This window comes from Octodon degus, unplaced genomic scaffold (assembly GCF_000260255.1).
Source record: "Octodon degus isolate 3935 unplaced genomic scaffold, OctDeg1.0 scaffold00006, whole genome shotgun sequence".
Taxonomy (NCBI): domain Eukaryota; kingdom Metazoa; phylum Chordata; class Mammalia; order Rodentia; family Octodontidae; genus Octodon; species Octodon degus.
Window position 1 is genome coordinate 29,742,108 of NW_004524582.1, and position 16,659 is coordinate 29,758,766.

General features: G+C 57.6%; 1 protein-coding gene across 2 annotated transcripts in view; it reads left to right on the top strand.

The window, feature by feature from the left end:
- The window catches only part of Evc (EvC ciliary complex subunit 1), a 51,563-nt gene extending 39,624 nt beyond the window's left edge, over positions 1 to 11,939 (top strand). Inside the window, exons 13-21 of one of the 2 annotated variants that reach the window (XM_012516704.2) lie at positions 3,216 to 3,325; positions 3,617 to 3,827; positions 4,450 to 4,656; positions 5,081 to 5,225; positions 6,161 to 6,263; positions 6,546 to 6,672; positions 7,682 to 7,775; positions 10,085 to 10,181; positions 10,583 to 11,939. In XM_012516704.2, coding sequence (XP_012372158.1) covers positions 3,216 to 3,325; positions 3,617 to 3,827; positions 4,450 to 4,656; positions 5,081 to 5,225; positions 6,161 to 6,263; positions 6,546 to 6,672; positions 7,682 to 7,775; positions 10,085 to 10,181; positions 10,583 to 10,667 — 1,179 coding nt within the window. In that variant the 3' untranslated portion in view covers positions 10,668 to 11,939. Of the gene's footprint in view, positions 1 to 3,215; positions 3,326 to 3,616; positions 3,828 to 4,449; positions 4,657 to 5,080; positions 5,226 to 6,160; positions 6,264 to 6,545; positions 6,673 to 7,681; positions 7,776 to 9,058; positions 9,473 to 10,084; positions 10,182 to 10,582 lie in introns of those variants that run through there. The other variant, XM_023699730.1, reaches the window with a different exon arrangement.
- The last annotated feature ends 4,720 nt before the right edge of the window (positions 11,940 to 16,659 follow it).

The following is a 16,659-nucleotide window of genomic DNA, read 5'->3' on the forward strand; positions in this document are numbered from 1 at the left end:
TTTTTTTTTTTTCCCTACGTTTGGGGTTGAACCTAGGGCTTTGTATATGCTAGGCAAGCACTCTGACACTGAGCCACATCCCAGCCTGTAATCTGCCTTTGGAAGGCTCAAGACCAACTGGGTTCCCTGGCTCACGCCTGTAGGCACAGCACTGTGGGAGGCTGAGGCAGGAGGACCGCAAGGTGGAGCCAGCCTGGACAACTGAGTTGAAACAGAAACACAGAAATGACACCCAGAATTTGGAGGCAGATTTACTTCTGTCAGCGACACTGACTGGGATCATTCACAGAATGTCAGGCCCTGACCTCCAGGGCTCAGATGGGATAAGCAAGCAGGAAGCACAGGGACAGAACGGCTTGTCCCCTGGGGATTGGTTTACACAGTGTGCATCTCAGTGACCTGTGGTTTCTAAGAGACAGGAGCAAATGGATCTGGAACAGGAACTACTACCTTGTCAATTGGGAAACTGCAGTGTGGGGGCGGTGGACAGGCTGTGTTCCATTTGAAGTTGCTGCCCCTCGTTCAGTGGGTGAATTTCTGGCTGAGCCTCCTGGACAGGGAATGCTGTCTGCTGCAGGTGGGGGCTGCCCCAGGATGGAGTTTCACGATCAAAGGCAGATGGTCAGTCAACCTATGACAGGGCCCAGGGGACAGTGACAGAACTGTGGATCCTGGAGGGACAGAGACACTGGCTATCTCAGAGCAGCCAAATGGGAGAGTCCCCCACCCTTGTGGCAGTTAACAAATGGGTGTGTGGGCTGGGAGTCACAGAACACAAGGCAATGGCTGCGTTGTCGACGGCACAGAGGCCTTGCGCACTGCGGTCGACAGTCCATTGGGCTGACGCATGGCTGGCACCCACTTGTGCTTCCCCCGTGACATATGGCAGCAGCAGGGGTAGTGGTGAGGTGGCACATTGATGGCCAGACCCAGAGGAGAGTCTTTAGTCTACACTCTGGGAGGAGAGTCCAGAACCTCAGGGGTGCAGGGATTGTCTCAGGCCGGCGCAGGCGTCATCTTCCTCTTGGGGGAAGTGTTACCTGGAGGGAGGCTGCCGGGCTTGGTGCAGAGGCAATTCCAGGCTGCAATGTGTGCCTGTAGGAAGGGGCGAGAGACAAGAGCGCCTGCGGCCCTGGTGGTGGTGACTCTGACAGAGGGCACTTTGGAAGGCAGAGTTCTGCCTGTTGTCTACCAGGAAAGTCGCAGGCTTGCCCCTGACTTTTACCATGACTGCAGGCTCTCGGGCCAATTTCGTAGCGCTCGGGCTGCTGTATCTGCTCAGGCCCGACAGGGTCCAGCTTGTTCGTCAGGGCTCAGAGCCCAATTTTCCTCAGTCAAAACATGAAACTCAGAAGGAATTGTTGATGGCCATCTCAAGTGGGTGTTTGCTGGTGCAGCTGACCAAGGCAGGCGCATTTGGGGAGCAGGGGCGCTGGGCAGCCAAGTGCAGGCAGGGGCTGGCTGGAACCAGTCCAACTGGCTGGAAGCAGACAAGTTGGGAGTGGGGAGTGAAGCGGTAGAGTTGGCAGCAACTGCCACTGCCAGGGACGGTGCCAAGGTGGAATTCCCAGGAAACATCATGTTCTTTCCCTTTTTCTTTTCTTTGAGATGCAGGGAGTGGTTTGGTTTCATTTTTAACCCTGTGAAGCCTTTTTCCTGCAGTGAGGCACTAATGAGTTCCCATCTCTGACTTCCTGGTGTGTGTTTTGTACCCTTGAAGGATGGCACATAGGCAGAGGGTGGGTGCCCCTCAGGGACAGACCACTCAGGTGCCCATCCAGCCATGAACCTTGTAGGACTTAGGCCTGACTTAGCTAAGGAGGGTAGGAGACCTCGGGATGCCACCTGTCAATCACCACAGAACCGCAGGTGAGGGCCCAGTCAGCCACCTCAGCCAGGGCTGGCCAGTGTTGGTGCACAGACGGAGCGGCCTCCTGCTTATGCTGTCTGGTCCACTCACACACTCAGGCAGCAGGACTCAGAGGTGAAACACTCCAACCCCCTTCCCTGGAGGGTGCTCCCCACTAATAAGAGATCAGACTCTCCTTCTGCTCGAGCTGAGCAGGACTGACTGACTGACTAACTGGGGTGCCCCTAGGGGACTTACCAGGCAGACAGACAGACAGACAGACAGACAGACAGACAGACAGACAGACAGTGTCTTCCTCCCTTTGGGGTCCAGTGTGACTCACTTGAGCAGGGATCCAATAATCCTCCTCCAGACTTATGAGGAGACTCAAGAAATCTCAAGGGTGTGCCTTTCCATCAGGACCTGAAGAGGTCCTTGCTCCATCTGTGGGGACCATGACTGGTGACCAAAAGGTCAGCACAGTCGGTCTTCCTGGCTGGTGCACCAGGTTCAATAGCAAAGGAAACACTGAAAAGCCAGCCAGGAGCTGGAGGCAGACAGATCAGGATCATTCCCGGGATATCGGGCCCTGTCTCTGGTGCTCTAGGGCTTAGATGGGTTAAGCAAGCAGGAAGTACAGGGGCAGAACAGCTTGTCCACTGGGGACTGGTTTATACAGTGTGCATCATTGTGACCAGCTATGCATCCCAATGCCATTCTAGGAGACAGAAACACCTGGAACTGGAATAGGAACTATTACCTGGACAACTAAGAAACTCAAGTATGCTTTGGAGGAGTAGGGGGTATCATTTCTATTACATAGTGACTTGACCAGATCCTGTCTCAAAAAAAATATATAAAATAAAATAGAAAAGTCTGAGGATATTGTTTAGTGCAAACACCCTGGGTTCAATCCCAGTACTTAAAAAAAAAAAACAAAAAACAAACAAACAAAAAAAAAACTGTAAAATGTTCTAGAATGTTCTGGCTTCCCAAGCACTCTGAGAAATTCTTAAAAACTCGCAAGAGGAGAGGGGGACTGGTTTTAATGGCATGTTCTGGGTACAGCATAGTTTTAGAGGTACAGTGTAGTTTTAGGGGGCTCAAGGCACTAGGCCGGGATGGATGGCCGAGCCCAGGCAGCTGGTGCTCCACTCTGACCTGTGAGTATCTGGAGCCCATTTCTGCGGCGATGAGATGGCCAGGGTGGCCAGGGCTAAGCAAGCAGGATGGCCACCCTGGAGCGCGGTGGAGCTAGAAACGCTTTCAAAAGAAACAGCGCACAAAGAGACCTTTAAGCAAGAAGCTTGCAGCCTGGTGCTGAGTGGCAGCTGACACCTCCCTCCGGGTCCCCGTCTGCCCGCAGGAGTGGCTGGAGGAGTGTGCGCTGTCCGAGGTGCTGCAGACCCAGCTGCGGGAGGAGCAGGAGGCGACCGTCCTCGGAGTCCTGGGCAGGCTAGGCGGCCTCACGGAAGAGTGAGTGCAGCTCTGGGGAGGCCAGGGTCGCGCGTCTGTGGGAGCCGGGGGCAGCCCAGTGTCCCAGCAGCAAGGGGGCCACCCAGACCCTGAGCTGCCTTAGAGTGCAAATAAGGTTTCTGTGGCTGATGGTAGTCACGAAGGTGACATCGGGCGGCCACCTGTCTGCCAGGCACACAGCCAGGAGAGGCGGGGGTGGGCTGGGTGGCTGCGGCCCCTTCCCAAGCCCTGAGAGCTCGCTCCCTCTCTGCAGCCCAGAGCGCTGACCCTGCCCTCCTGCCGTCCCCTCAGGTCCACGCAGGGCATCCTGCAGGGCCACCAGCTGCTCCTGCACTGTGTCCTCCGCAGACTGGGCCTCCGCAGCGACGCCCTGGCCACCCTGGCGCAGATGCGGTTGTCGGGGAAGAAGAGGCTCCTGCAGGAGCTCAGGGAGCAGCACGCGCTGGAGCAGGCCGCCTCGCCGTGTGTGGACGAGCACCAGTGGCAGCTGCTCAAGGCCCTGGTGAGGCCTGCGCAGGAAGTGCCCTCTTCATCCGGTCTCCAGATTCGGGGCCTGCCCTCACCTGCAGCCTGCATCTGGTTCCACACCCTGCGCTTATGCTGCAGGGATTGCAGGGTGGTGACTGAGTCTGCTGGGGGGGGGGGCGAAACCGAGCCCACAGGCAGGGCCTTAACCAACTCAGCGTCCTCCTGGCCCTCCCGGAGGCCACAGGCCAGTGGCAGAGCTGGGGCTGATACTGCAGGGCTCCTGCGTGGACCACACCCAACTCGACCCCTCACTTCTTGCTGCCCAGTCCTGCTAGAGAGCCCTCCCGGGACCCGGGACCTCACCACAGCTCCCGTGATGTCCCCACCTGTGCCCAGGCTCAGATCCCACCTCCCAACCTAGCTCTGCCTTGTGACTCCTAGAAAGCAGCTCAACTTCTCTGAGCCTTGTGACGTCCTCAGTCCTGGCGTACAGGCCTCGCAGTGTTGTAGGAGGAGGATGATACCCCACCCTGTAGCCCTTTGGGGTGAGGGGAGGAGAGGGCAGCAGACACCTGGGCTGAACTGTCCTTAGCGGCCACCCCTTCCGCCCCTCCGAGCCCCCAGCCTCAGCCCTCAGACCCCGCCCTCGCCCGCAGGAGGCGCGCGCCCAGGAGGAGTCCAGCCGGCTGGAGGTGGACGCGCAGCGCACGCGGATGCAGCTGCAGCAGCAGCTGCTGGTGGAGGCCCAGGACGTGCGGCAGCGGCTGCAGGGGCACTCGGAACGGGCTGTAGGGCAGGCGCTGCTGCTGCACGCGAGGAACGCGGCCACCAGGAGCCGCGCCCAGGACGGCGATGACTTCCAGGTACACGGCTGCGCTGTGCTGGGGACGCAGCGGGGAGCAGGCTGTGCCCACGAGTCCAGGCCCAGAGCCTTAGCAGTGAGTCAGCTGATCCCTTACGATGGTCTACTTCCCAATCCATCATCCTTGCTATTATTTTTATTTATTTGTTTTGCCTCGTGGTCACAAAATGGCTGCTATCTCTCCATGTACCAGACCTGCATGCTACTCGGGAGGAGGGAAGGGCATATGCTTCCAACCCACCAAGCCTTTGCCCTAATGTCAGAGGCCGAGGTTCCCCAGCACCTTCCCTAACTTTGCAGCTTATTGGCCAACACCCTTGACCTGGTCCCACCCGGAAGTGAGCACAAAAGAGGCCCCGGGGCAGGGGAGGGGACACCAAGCTGGCCTGTAACCTTGCTGCTGTCATTCCGTCCCTCCTCCACAGCGGACTCTGGTGGAGACTGCGGTAGAGAGCGTCTACGTGACCAGAGCCAGCGTAGGCCGCCTTGCGCAGGCGCATTACCAGCGGCTCGGGAAGGCGGCTCAGGAGCACACGGAGCGGACGCTGCAGCAGCTCCAGGCACTGCATGGTGCGTCCCAGCTGGGGCTGCAGGGATGGAGCGCCATATAGTGCGACAGGGATTACCAACATGCAGGGTGGCGAGGACAGGACGGTGGGCTGAGTCAGGCGAGCCCAGGGCCTCCTGGAGCTCATTGAAGCTGTCTCTGAGTTACCTGGCAGCCAAAGAGATACACTCCCTTGGCGAAAGTCACCGCGGGGACCGCGAGGAGAACAGGCCAGGGGCCCACGCCAGGTTCCCCAGACCCTTAGACTTGTCCTCCTTGGGCTGCCATAGGGGCCCTTGAGTAATGGGACGTTTGGCGGCCCCCGTCCCAGGAGTGACACGCAGGTAATGCTACATGGAAGTCAGCTTGAAGCCTGCCGCTCACTCACCCTTTCCTCTGCGCCAGAGTCTCAGGACAGGCCGGGGTCCCACATGCTCTGGGGTCTGACCTGGTGCTGATCCTCTCTGTAGGGGGACAGGAGGGGCCCCAGGGAGCTCTGTGTAACTGCTGCTTCTCCCAGCTGCCACCTCTCTCCTGGTCTTGGGGATTCCATGACACCTGGCCCGCAGTCACTCCTCTCCCCGCTCCTCCTCCATCCTCCCCACCTGAGAGCAGAGAATTCCAGTCCCCAGCTCAGCTCCATCAGGGCTTCATGGCCTCACCCCACCGGCACCATTTGGGCACATCAGAGGCCGGAATTGTAGAGTCCCTGCCAGTGCCCCTGGAACTGCCAATGCTGTGATGGTCCCTTATGTGCCAGCTGCCTCTGCCTCTTCCTCCTGGCTGGGGCTGGGCGGCAGGCCCCCATGCCCTACCCATGGCAGGTGCACCCCACTCTGGGCACTCCATATCCCATGTCCCATTCTCCTGGGCCCCATCACCCCACCCTGCCCAGAGCTGGGCAGAGCCCATGTGCCAAGCCCACAACAGACTGTCATGTGTTTAATGCCCGGCCCAGGTGAGAGGATCGACAGCTACAAGCTACAGAAAAAGCAAGCCATGGACGAGCCCTCATCAAGGAGGCCGGCAGGGGGCAGCGCTGCCCAGGAAATCCCCCACAGGTGAGGCCATGCTGCCAGCTGTGGGCTCCCTGCAGGGACTCTCCGCCCTACCTGGGCAGGTGGCCCTGCCTATGTCCTCTCCTCTTGGGGGCTTGCCCACTCTGCCTTACACAGCGCTTTGAGCAAACACAGGGTGGCAGTGGTACCCGCTCTGCTGAGGCTCCAGGGGCTCAGACCCATTCTTGGCTCACAGTTCTTGAGCTCAGCCAACCCTTGTGACATGGGAGAAGACACCATGACCTGGGGCTTGAGCACTGCTGACCCCCTGTGTCCTCTGGCCAGGCTACTGTCCCAGCAGAGGAGGTTCCAGGCCCAGTTCACAGCGCACCAGCGGCTCCGCCTGGACACTCAGAGGCAGAAGGCTGGGGTCCTGGCCCAGCTGGAGGCCCAACTGGAGGCCCAGCTGCAGGTAGGGCCACCTCGGGACAGAGGAGTGTGCAGAGGAACGGAAGCAGCAGAGCCTGCAGGGGCTTCTGGGAGGGATGCCGTGACCCCGCTGCCAGCCCCCGGTCTCTGTGTGGCCCTCTGGCTGTGGCATCTGTGACCTGCTGAGTGCCCCTGACTGGTGCCGTAGGGAATGTCAGGGCTGCAGCCTGGGCAGGGGCAGCGACTCAGCCAGTCCAGCTAGGGCAGTGGAGATGTTGCGCGTCCTCTGCTAATCTCCACCAGCTGTACCTGGGGGCCGGGCAGGGAGTGACAGAGACTCCTCAGGAGGCTCAGCTCTTTGGATACAAAGTCCCGTTCATGAGAGAGCAGGGGCCAGGGACGTAGCTCAGCAGCACAAGGCATACCTGGCAAGTGCGAGGTCAGGAGTTTGATTCCAGGTCCAAAAAATAAAAAGACAGAAAACGACAAAATGCGGCTATTGCCAAGCCCCGCCATAAAGCTCTTCCTGCAGGAAGCGTACGGCAGAGTTTGGGCCCTTTCAGTGTCACCTGGACAAGGCCACCTTGGTGACAGTGACTACTATGAGGATGTGACTGCTGCAGTGAGCAGCTGTGTACCAGGGTCCATCCTACACCGTCCCTGACCCCAACTAGCTGATGTTCTCTGCCACACGAAGGGGCAGTTGCTACTGCTACCCCAGGGACAGAGGGGAAAACTGAGACCCTCAGGGGTGACCCAAATGTTTGGGGGCACGCAACTCACAGGTCTCGGGCCCCGGGTCTGCCTGCTTGCATCACAGTGTAGGTGGAGGATGTGGCCAGGCCTGCTCCACACCAGGCCCTGGGCCCCGCGTGCTCGCACTGGGGCAGTGCAGGCGGGAGGGCTGGCGGCCCCAGCAGGAGCCCCGCTGTGCTCTGCGCCATCGGAGCCTCTCTGGGAAGAATCCTTTCCCTCCCCACAGGATCAGGCTGTCCCACTGGAGGACACCTGTGGAGGGGGCAGCCAGCTGACGCTCTCTATTTGCCCGTTAGGAAGCCGAGCAGACCTTTGTCACTGAGCTGGCAGCGCTGACCCGAGTGCCCCTGATGGACCACAAGCCATGCCCTAGTAAGCTGGGGCAGCCGGGTGAGTCAGGGGCCTGGTGGGTAGGGGCATACGGGTTCTGGTCCTCCAGTGACCCACCGTGCCGCCTTAGGAGACCTGTGTGGGGGATGTGATCAGAACGTGCAATGAACGTTTAAGCTTTTTAAAATTATTACACTAGGGCCACTGAGACAGCTCAGCGGTCTAATGTGCCTGCTTAGGCAAGCTTAGGCAAGCACAGGGACCACATCTCGATCCCTGGCACCACATGCTGTGCCAGCCCCGCCCCCAGAGCTGGCTGAGCTGGCCCCAAAAATGAAAAAAAAATTACTCTAAAGGACACGGTCATGAATCCCCTCAGAATCCTCCCCCTCTCTTTAAGCACCAATCCCTGGGTCCAGAAGTCCTCCTTCTGGGGGGTCTTTAGTGGCGCTGTCACAGCTGCCTCCAGAGCCTGAATGGATTAAAAAGTTTCACCTTCAGGGTCACTGTGATGTTGAGGGAGAGCAGGAAGCCTCCCAGCGCCGGGGCAGCGAGCGAGGCGGAGAAGGACGCAGCGTCATGTTTTTATTGAACAGAAACTTCCATCAGCATTTGGCCAATGAGGGGCAGCCCAGAAAGATAGGAATGTTTACATTAAAAATTTATTATAGTGGGGCTGGTGAAATGGCTCAGTGGTCTAAAGCACCTACTTAGAACAAGCTTAGCAAAGCACAGGGACCGCGGTTTGATCCCCCAGCACCACATGCCAGCCAGCCCCGCCCCCTGGTGGGCTGAGCTGGCCACACACACACACACACACACACACACAAATAAATAAAATTTTTTTAAAAATTAATAATAAAAATTTATTATAGAGCTGGGCATGGTGGCACACAGCTGTAACCCCAACACTCAGGAAGCTGAGGCAGGAGGATCACTGGGAGTTCAAGACCAGTCTGGGCTACAAAGTGAGCTCAAAACTAGTTGACCTACATAACAAGACAGACAGAAAAAAAGTGTACTATAGTAAAGGGAACATTTGCCATTAATCCCCTAAAATGTGCCCTCTCTCTTCCAGTATTCTTAGACCGTGTCCTTGGTGACGTGTCTTTCACTGTAATGTTTTTTCTTTAAACTCTCACTGCGTCTCTCAGTCACCCCTGTGCCTGAGCGCTCCGGGTTCTAGGGTCCCTGTGCTCTGTGAGGGCTCAGTGCAGACACAGGCCCTGCTGTCCTCTAGAGTCTCGTGGCTCAGGGCCTCATCCCCACCTCTTCTACTCTGTGAAGTGGGACGGCAGCACTGTCAGGGACACTTGAGTGGCATCACTACTGTTGTCCCCCAGGAGTGTTCCCAGCTGGGAACACCCAGAGCTGCCCGGGTCCCTTCAGTCCTCGCTGCTTCCCAAACCTCTGGCCTCTGCGTGGAGCAGAAACACAGAGGGGAAACCCACAGGGTGGGCAGAGACTTCGGCCAGCTCGCCCGCATACAGAGGACAAGTGTCTAGACTACATGAAGAGCTCAAAACAGTGACCCCCCAGGAGTAGGGACCCAGTTCCAGCATGGGCGGCAACAGTGAGTGGACAGCTCACGGCAGTGCAGAGGGACAGTAAAAGCCCAGCCTCCCGGGTCACAGGAGAAGTGCAGACAGATCGGCCACCACCAATAATCGAATAACAAATGCTGGACAGGCTGCAGGGGAGGCACTCGCCCTCACTGCTGGCGGGGTGGAAACTGGTGCAACCACTGGGAAGTCGGTGGGAGAGACCTCGAGATGCTGGGGCTAGAATCCATGTGACCTGGAGTGTGATCCCCATGCTGGCCCCAGAACCCCAGGCACGCCCTGCAGGCCACTGAGACCTGGCACGGTGGTGCACACCTGTAATCCAGCACTGGGGAGGCTGAGACAGGAGGATCACCACGAGTCCAAGCTGCACAGCGAGACTCGGTACCAAATGAATAAATAAATAAAAATCAGATATCTGAGCTTAAATATTGCATGATTTTTCTTATATGAGAAACCCAAGGAATAAATAAAGAGCAAAATAAAATATATCATAGGAAACAGGGAGGGTTTTTTTCTGTAAAGACGGAGAGGTGGAGTGTGGAGGGCAGGGAGAAAGGAGACGGAAAAGGATGAAGATGCGCTGCGCGCGAGGCCCCATGGCCCACGACGAGTACAACCCTCGCAGGCTGCAGGCACCTCTTGGTGCCCTGCTGGTGAGGGAGAGCTTGGCATCCCTTCCCAGTTTCCCTGTTGGTGAAGTGAGTCTCAGGCCTGCAGGAGGGTCTCAGACACGTGGGCTGTGCCGAGCAGTGGAACCACTACCCAGAGTCCCAGAGCTGGGCCTTGAACTTTTGTCTTCTACAGAGAAGCCACTGAGGACCAAAAGAAAGAAGCCCCCACTCCAGGAAAGAGGGGACCTGGGGTCACCCAACGATGACCACTCCATCTCCAAATCACCCAGGTACCAGCCATCCCCAGCTTGTCACGTCACCTGGGTGTTTCCTGAGCCACAGCATGGGTCAGAGTTGGACAGAATGCGGCCTCTTCCCTGCTGTCAGCCCATTCAGCTGGGAGGGGGTGTCACCCAGTGCCATGCTATTATGATGTCACCGGGTTGCATGGGTGACTGTGCATGGGTAGCTGTGCCCTATCCTCGCATGTGGCCTTTGTCCCTGGCCTCTGATGCTCCCTGCTTCCCCACAGGGAAGCCAGGGTTTATCTCGTAGAGGTCCTTTGCCCACGGCTTACTGCTGTTCCTCTGTGTCCTGCCGGTGTGGCTGAGCTTGGACAGAGCAGCCAGGGTCTCCCAGAGGCCCTCTGGTTCTCACTGGCTGCCTCCCCCGCCCACCCCAATGTCTTAAGCACCAAAAGGCTGAGTCAGCAAGAAAGCGACGCAGGTGAGGGTGACAGCTCCAGGAAGATGCTAAAGAAAAGAAGTAATCTGTAGCTCTGGAGGAGGACTGGGCTGGAGCCACACAGCTGTCACCTCCCAGCCATGGCCCATGATCTGACCACAGGAGGCCCGTGGTGAGGGGACTGGAGAGGGAGGGTGTCCGAGCGGGCCCTGCAAGGCCTGAGTGGGGACAACAGTCCCAGAGCAGGGCAGTCAGAGCTGCTTCTGGGAAGGTTTGAGCTCTGCCTCTCTCCTCTGTGGACCCTGGCCCACCCCTTCTCAGTTACCCACCATCTCCAGAAGATCCCTCTTCTGTCCCCTACCACACCCTATTGTGAACCCTACCTGTCCCACGCTGTGGCCCTGTCCCAGCCAAGAACCCTCTGTCCTGCACTTCGTGGGGTCTCAGCCATCCTGGCGTTTCCTGGATCCGAGGTCACCACCTGTACCGCCTCCAACCCCGCCTCTCCCAGTGTCACACACTGCCGCATACACTAGCCATGGGCTATCTGGTCTCCCCATCAGGAACAACACCTGACTTGGTGCTTCCTGTCCTTCACTTAGCCAGTGCTGAGACCCAGGGACCCAGGAGAGGACTGAGTCCGGGGTCAACAGCTCTGCTTACACCCTGAGGTCCTAGCCCCCCAGGCCTGTCCTGACCCATGGGGCTGTGAAGCCCCAGATTCTCATCCCCTGTGTCAAGGACTCTTTGGGGTCCTCGAAGTTGTGGACAGAGGCTGTGGCCAGCCATCAGGCCGTGGCACAGTTAGGAAGCCCTGGTACCAACCAGCAATCTGTCCCTTGTGGAGAAGGGGCCCTAGGCCACCCCGCACATGATGAGGATACTTGATGGCACCCATGCCAACCACACATGCACCACTGCCAGAGGCCAACCATGCCCTGCCCACATCTCAGACAGAAAATTCCCCTCAGTGACACTGAGGACACACCGCCTGGCAGTGTGGACACTGGGCCGAGAAGACTTCTTGTTTGGGGCCTGAAGGCCACTGGTGTGGATGGAGTGCTCACGTCAGGCCCAGTGGAGACGGAGCCCGGAGCTCATGGGGCCTGAGGCTGGGATTCCTGATGTGCGGACCCCGCCCTGACTCGGGACACAGAGCTCCACGTGGGGTGCTTCTGTGAGGACTCCTCACCCCAGTGCCTCAGTGACAGGGGGGCTTTGGCTTTAAATTGGCACACAGGACCCTGTCCTTTCCCCTACAGAGGCCTCCCTGGGCCTGACCCCTTGGGTTCCCTGTGACTCCCCCCTCACCCCCCGCAGATCCCTGCTCAGTCCCAAATAAATGCAGGACTCATCAGAACTTATTCACCTCATGTTTCCATGTGGCTGCTCTCAGTGTGGGCTTTCGGCACGTTGCGCGATGCGCCTCCAGCTCTTTCCTCCTCCCCCTGCCCTTCCCTCCTGCCATCCTCCCTGTCCCTTCCCATTTGTGGCAGATCCAGCTCCATTTCCTCTCTTATTTTGCACTTTCTCGTATGAGAGAGGTGTGGTGTTTGGGTGTCTGGGTCTGCTTTGTTTCACCGAGCACTGCGATCTCAAGATGCCCCTAGCTCCCTAGCAGTGACTCGAGCGCAGCCCCTTGGTAGCAGAGAGGTGCTCTGCTGGCATAGACGGCACACTATCCTCGTCCGCTCATCTGGGATGGACACGTAGCCCGCTTCCAAGATGCAACTGCTGCGCGCTGTGCTGCCGTGCATGTGGGTGGGCGTGCATCGCTGTCGCGTGACGCCTTCTGCTGCTCTGGGAGGACCTCTGCCCTCCCCGAGGCAGCACAGCCTCGCCAGCATTTGTCCTTATCTGACTTCTCAGCACTGGCCATTCCTTCTGAGGTAAGATGGGACCTTGGTGGTGTTTTAGCTTCTATTTCTCTAACAGCCAGGGATGTCGAGCATTTGAGTATTTTTTCTCCATTTGTTCTTCTAGGACGTGTCTGTTCATTTTAGTTGCCCAGGGTCTCTCATGGGGGAGTCTAATTATTTGAGTTCTTTATGCATTCTAGTATTAGTCCTCTGAGGAGCAGCTGGCCCCAAATTTTCCCACTCTGTCTCTTCCTTCTGGTGGTGATTTCCTTTCCGAAGCAAAGCATTTCTGCTTCTGATAGACCCCTATATGTGACTCGATGGCCTTTCTTGTTCATCTGGAGACCTGTTCAGAAAGTCCTTGCCTACACCTGTGATTTCAAGAGGGTCACCTGGATCTTAAGTTAAACCTGCGTATTCTGAGAGCTCCTCCTTCTGTGTTGCTTAGACCGATGAGAATGGTGCCCCAGGAGACCCCAGCCATGACCATCAGCTGTGACCCCGGACTTCCCAGGGTCCGCAGAGGCATCAGGCGCTGGTCCAGCCAAGGCCAGGCTAGGACATTTGTACACTGCCTCGCACACCCAGAACATGCCCAGCAGCATAGCTTGAGGAGTCCGTGCCTGGGGGCGCTGGTCTTGGAGATTCTCTGAGCTACCTGTGGGTTGCAGCTTCTCAAAACCTGAGTCAGACTCTGCTAGCCAAAAACAGCAGCTGGAGCAAGCCTGCTGGCGCCCTTAAATCCCCTAGCTGAAGGGCCAGGTGCGGTTTCCAGACTTAGCCAACAGTGCCCTCTGACGGCTGTCCATGTCACTGCACTCTGGCATCTGAAAAGCTGAACTGTGCGAGTTTAGAACAGTTTCAATGGTAGTTGTCACAGGGTCCTCCACACTAGGTGTCTGCGCAGGTGGGGCCTGTGTGAAGACGCCTGTGTACAGACACCTTCTTTGGCAGCAGGATTGTGGCAAATGCAGATGCAGCCCAGCTCTGCTGCACCAAGGGCAGCCATCAGCTGAGATTAAATCTGACGGGTCCCAAGAGTGAACCAGAACCCAAATGCTCCCCTCCTGCCCAGCCCATTGTGCAGCCCACTTCTATGTGCCCCCTCCTCAGCCCTGGGGAATTTGCCCTGCACTGCTAGACCTTAGCCTACCCCTGCATCTTCAAGCCTCGGACTGAGGCAAGAAATGGCCGGGGAAACTCCTGCGGAGAAGGGAAGGCCGCTTCAGAGCCGCTCTCTGGGCCTGGACCCAGCAGCAGAATTGCTTCCCAGTCAAGACACATGAAGCTGTCTGGAGGACACAGCATGCTCAGCAGTGTTCTGGGCATGGGGTCACCTGAGGCAGGGTCACAGAGAGAAGGACAGGGAGGAGGCCGCCAGTACAGCCAAGGGCCTGCGCCCCTGTAGCTCCATCTCCCCCAATTCTTATAGGCTGTGGGTTGTCATGGTGATGGGCCAGGTGGGGCCAGAAAGTGTCCTATTTGCTGCAAAGCTGGAGCTATGGAGGTCCTGAGGCCCTGGGCATGAAGGTTGGGTGTCCAGAGCCTCCTGCTCCATCCCATAGCCAGCTGGCCACCCCCGTGTCACCCAGGACCCCAGGAACTGGAGCGCTGCCCAGTGGGGCAAGGTTGAAGCTGTGAGCCAGGAAGACCCAAGGGTCCACCAAGGTCTCCTGGTGGATCTCCCAGCAGGTCCCCAAGTGACCCCTGGAGCCTGCTTCCTGAAACAGGCCACCAACAAATGAGCACCTTCTCCAGGAAGCCAGGTGGCCCCTGTCCTTTCAGACAAAACTTCTGTGGGTCTGCTTTGTAGAAAACAGAAGCTGCAGCTTGCTAGGAGCCCTGTTGGTCTGGGGTCCTCTCCTTGGTTTCTCGTCTGTAGATTGAGTTGATTGCAGAGAAATGTAAGGAACTGTTGCTACAGTGTACGTGGTCATCTCACCTGGACAGGAATGCTGGACCATCGTGTGGGCAGAGTGGCCACTAGCTGTGCTCACAACCTTCTGGAGCCCACACCCAGGGAGCCGCCCAGTCCTGGGAGGGGGACACACTGGGCAGTGCAAGTCACTCTGCAAATGGCCCAGGCTACAGAGGAGTTGGTGTCAGCCTGTGAGGAGACACAGGCAAACCCTGGCTGTAGCCAGCACCAGCGTGGAGGCTCTGTGTGTTCCCAGCTGGCTGCTCCATGAGTGTGTCTGGAACCGGCTCTGGTGAAAATAATCACCCCTCAGAGGGGGCAGACACTGCCCGAAGGCTCTGTACCCCACGGGGGAGTGGTGCACCATGGTTACTTAGCGCTGTGGGCCTGTGCCGTGCCACCACAGCATAGGCTCCCTCAGCATCACCAAGGACTGCCAAGCCTCCAGCCTTGCCTTTCACAGCACACCAGGCTCCCTTTGAGGTGGCTCAGAGTCCTGGTGGAGTGGGGGGAACCAGAGCTTCAGGAAGAGCCTGGAGCCCAGGTGGCTGGGATGGAGGAAACAAGGAACTGCCTTCCCTGAAGTTTTCTCCAAATCTCTCCCTCACCTCCTACATTCTCAGAAGACAGAACAAATCATGAGGTACTTAAAGGGACCTCAAAGTCCAGCCTGGGCAACTTAGTGAACTAGTGAGACCTTGTCACAAACATAAAAGATGACAATTAAAAATAGACAGGGGATACAGCTCAAGAGTGACAGCTCCGGGCTCCATGCCCTGTACCACCGAGGAAAAGGATGAGTTACTGCAGCTCAGCTCCCTGACTACCCTGTCCTGCCAGGCTGCCATCCCCTGCAGCTGCCGTCCTCTCCAGAGCTGCTGGTCTTGGCTTCTGGCATCGCTGGCTGGGCCAAAGCTGCCTGACCCACCCACTGCCCTGGGGGGTGGACATTAGCACCACTTCCGCTTCCGCCTCACAGGGGTAAGGAGGTGCAGCGCCTTAGGCACAGGTCAGCTGCCACTGGCTCATCTCTGGACACTTGCTGTGTTGCCCTTTAATGGTTCAAATGCTCCCTGTCAAGCATCATAACCAGCTGGTCTTCCTGCCCACCCCCTCCTGCCTCAGCTTCCAGCCTTCTTTCAGGAAACCCTTAGCAGCCGGGGTACACCTCCATGGCACAGAACCTGCCTGGCAAGTGCAAGGGCCCGAGTTTGATTTCTGGTATCAAAAAAGAAAAGAAATCTCTGTCAGTCCCAGGCAACAACACACCTTTGGCCTGCCTGTACCTTTGGGGCTCTAGTGGGGCTGAGAGGCCTGGGGAGGCGGCTAAACCATCCCCAGCACCCCTCCTCCAACAACTGCAGAACCTGGTGCTTGTGGGCTTTGTGCTGAACTCCCGGAGTCCCAGGTTCAAATCTTGGTTCTGATCCTTTCTCATTGAGTGTTCTTATAGGAGCTATTAGCCAGGCTGTGCCTGAGTTTCCTCATCTGTACAACCAGGGCTGTGGTCTGCATAGCCCCATGGGCCGACATTCAATCCCCATGTGGAGGTGAAAACCCAGCCAACTATGGTGTTTAGAGGTGGAGCCTTTGGGGCGATCAGCTCTCACTGGGTGAGGTCATCAGGGTGGGGCCCATTTGCACTCGGATAGACAAAATGCCCAGGCGCAGGGTGCGTGCCCCAGCTCTGGCCCCCAGAGCGGTCAGGCCAGCCTTCCCCAGGGACTTGTCATGGACTGCACCCCTGAAACCCTGAGCCAAGTACTTCTCTTCTCTCTATGAAGTGGCCTTCCTGAGAGCTCATTAGGGTGATGAACCACACAGGCTTCTGCACAGGGGTGACGACGGCCCCTACACGCAGCCCTTGGCTCACGCCTCACAGCAGGTGTCATCCTGTGTCCTCCTCCTCACCATCACTAAAGCCAGATCTTGTGCCCCTGTGCCCCAGCTGTTGCCCCTTCTCAGCATGCAGAAGGTGTGACCAAAGCACACAGCGAGGGCTGGGGAGATCGCTCGGCAGTCTACATGCTGCTTGACAAGCACAGGGACCTGGATTTGACCCCAAGTACAGTATGCTGGGCATGGTAGTGCATGCCTGTAATCCCAGCACTGTGGAGGCTGAGACAGGAGGATCACTATGAATCCAAGCTTCGTAGCAACACTCCACCAAATACATAAATGATTTTTTAAAAAATTAAAAAGACAGGGCTGGTGAGATGGCTCAGTGGTCTAAAGCACCTACTTAAAGCAAGCTAAGCAAAGCCCAGGGACCGCGGTTCAATCCCCAGCATACATGCCAGCCAGCCC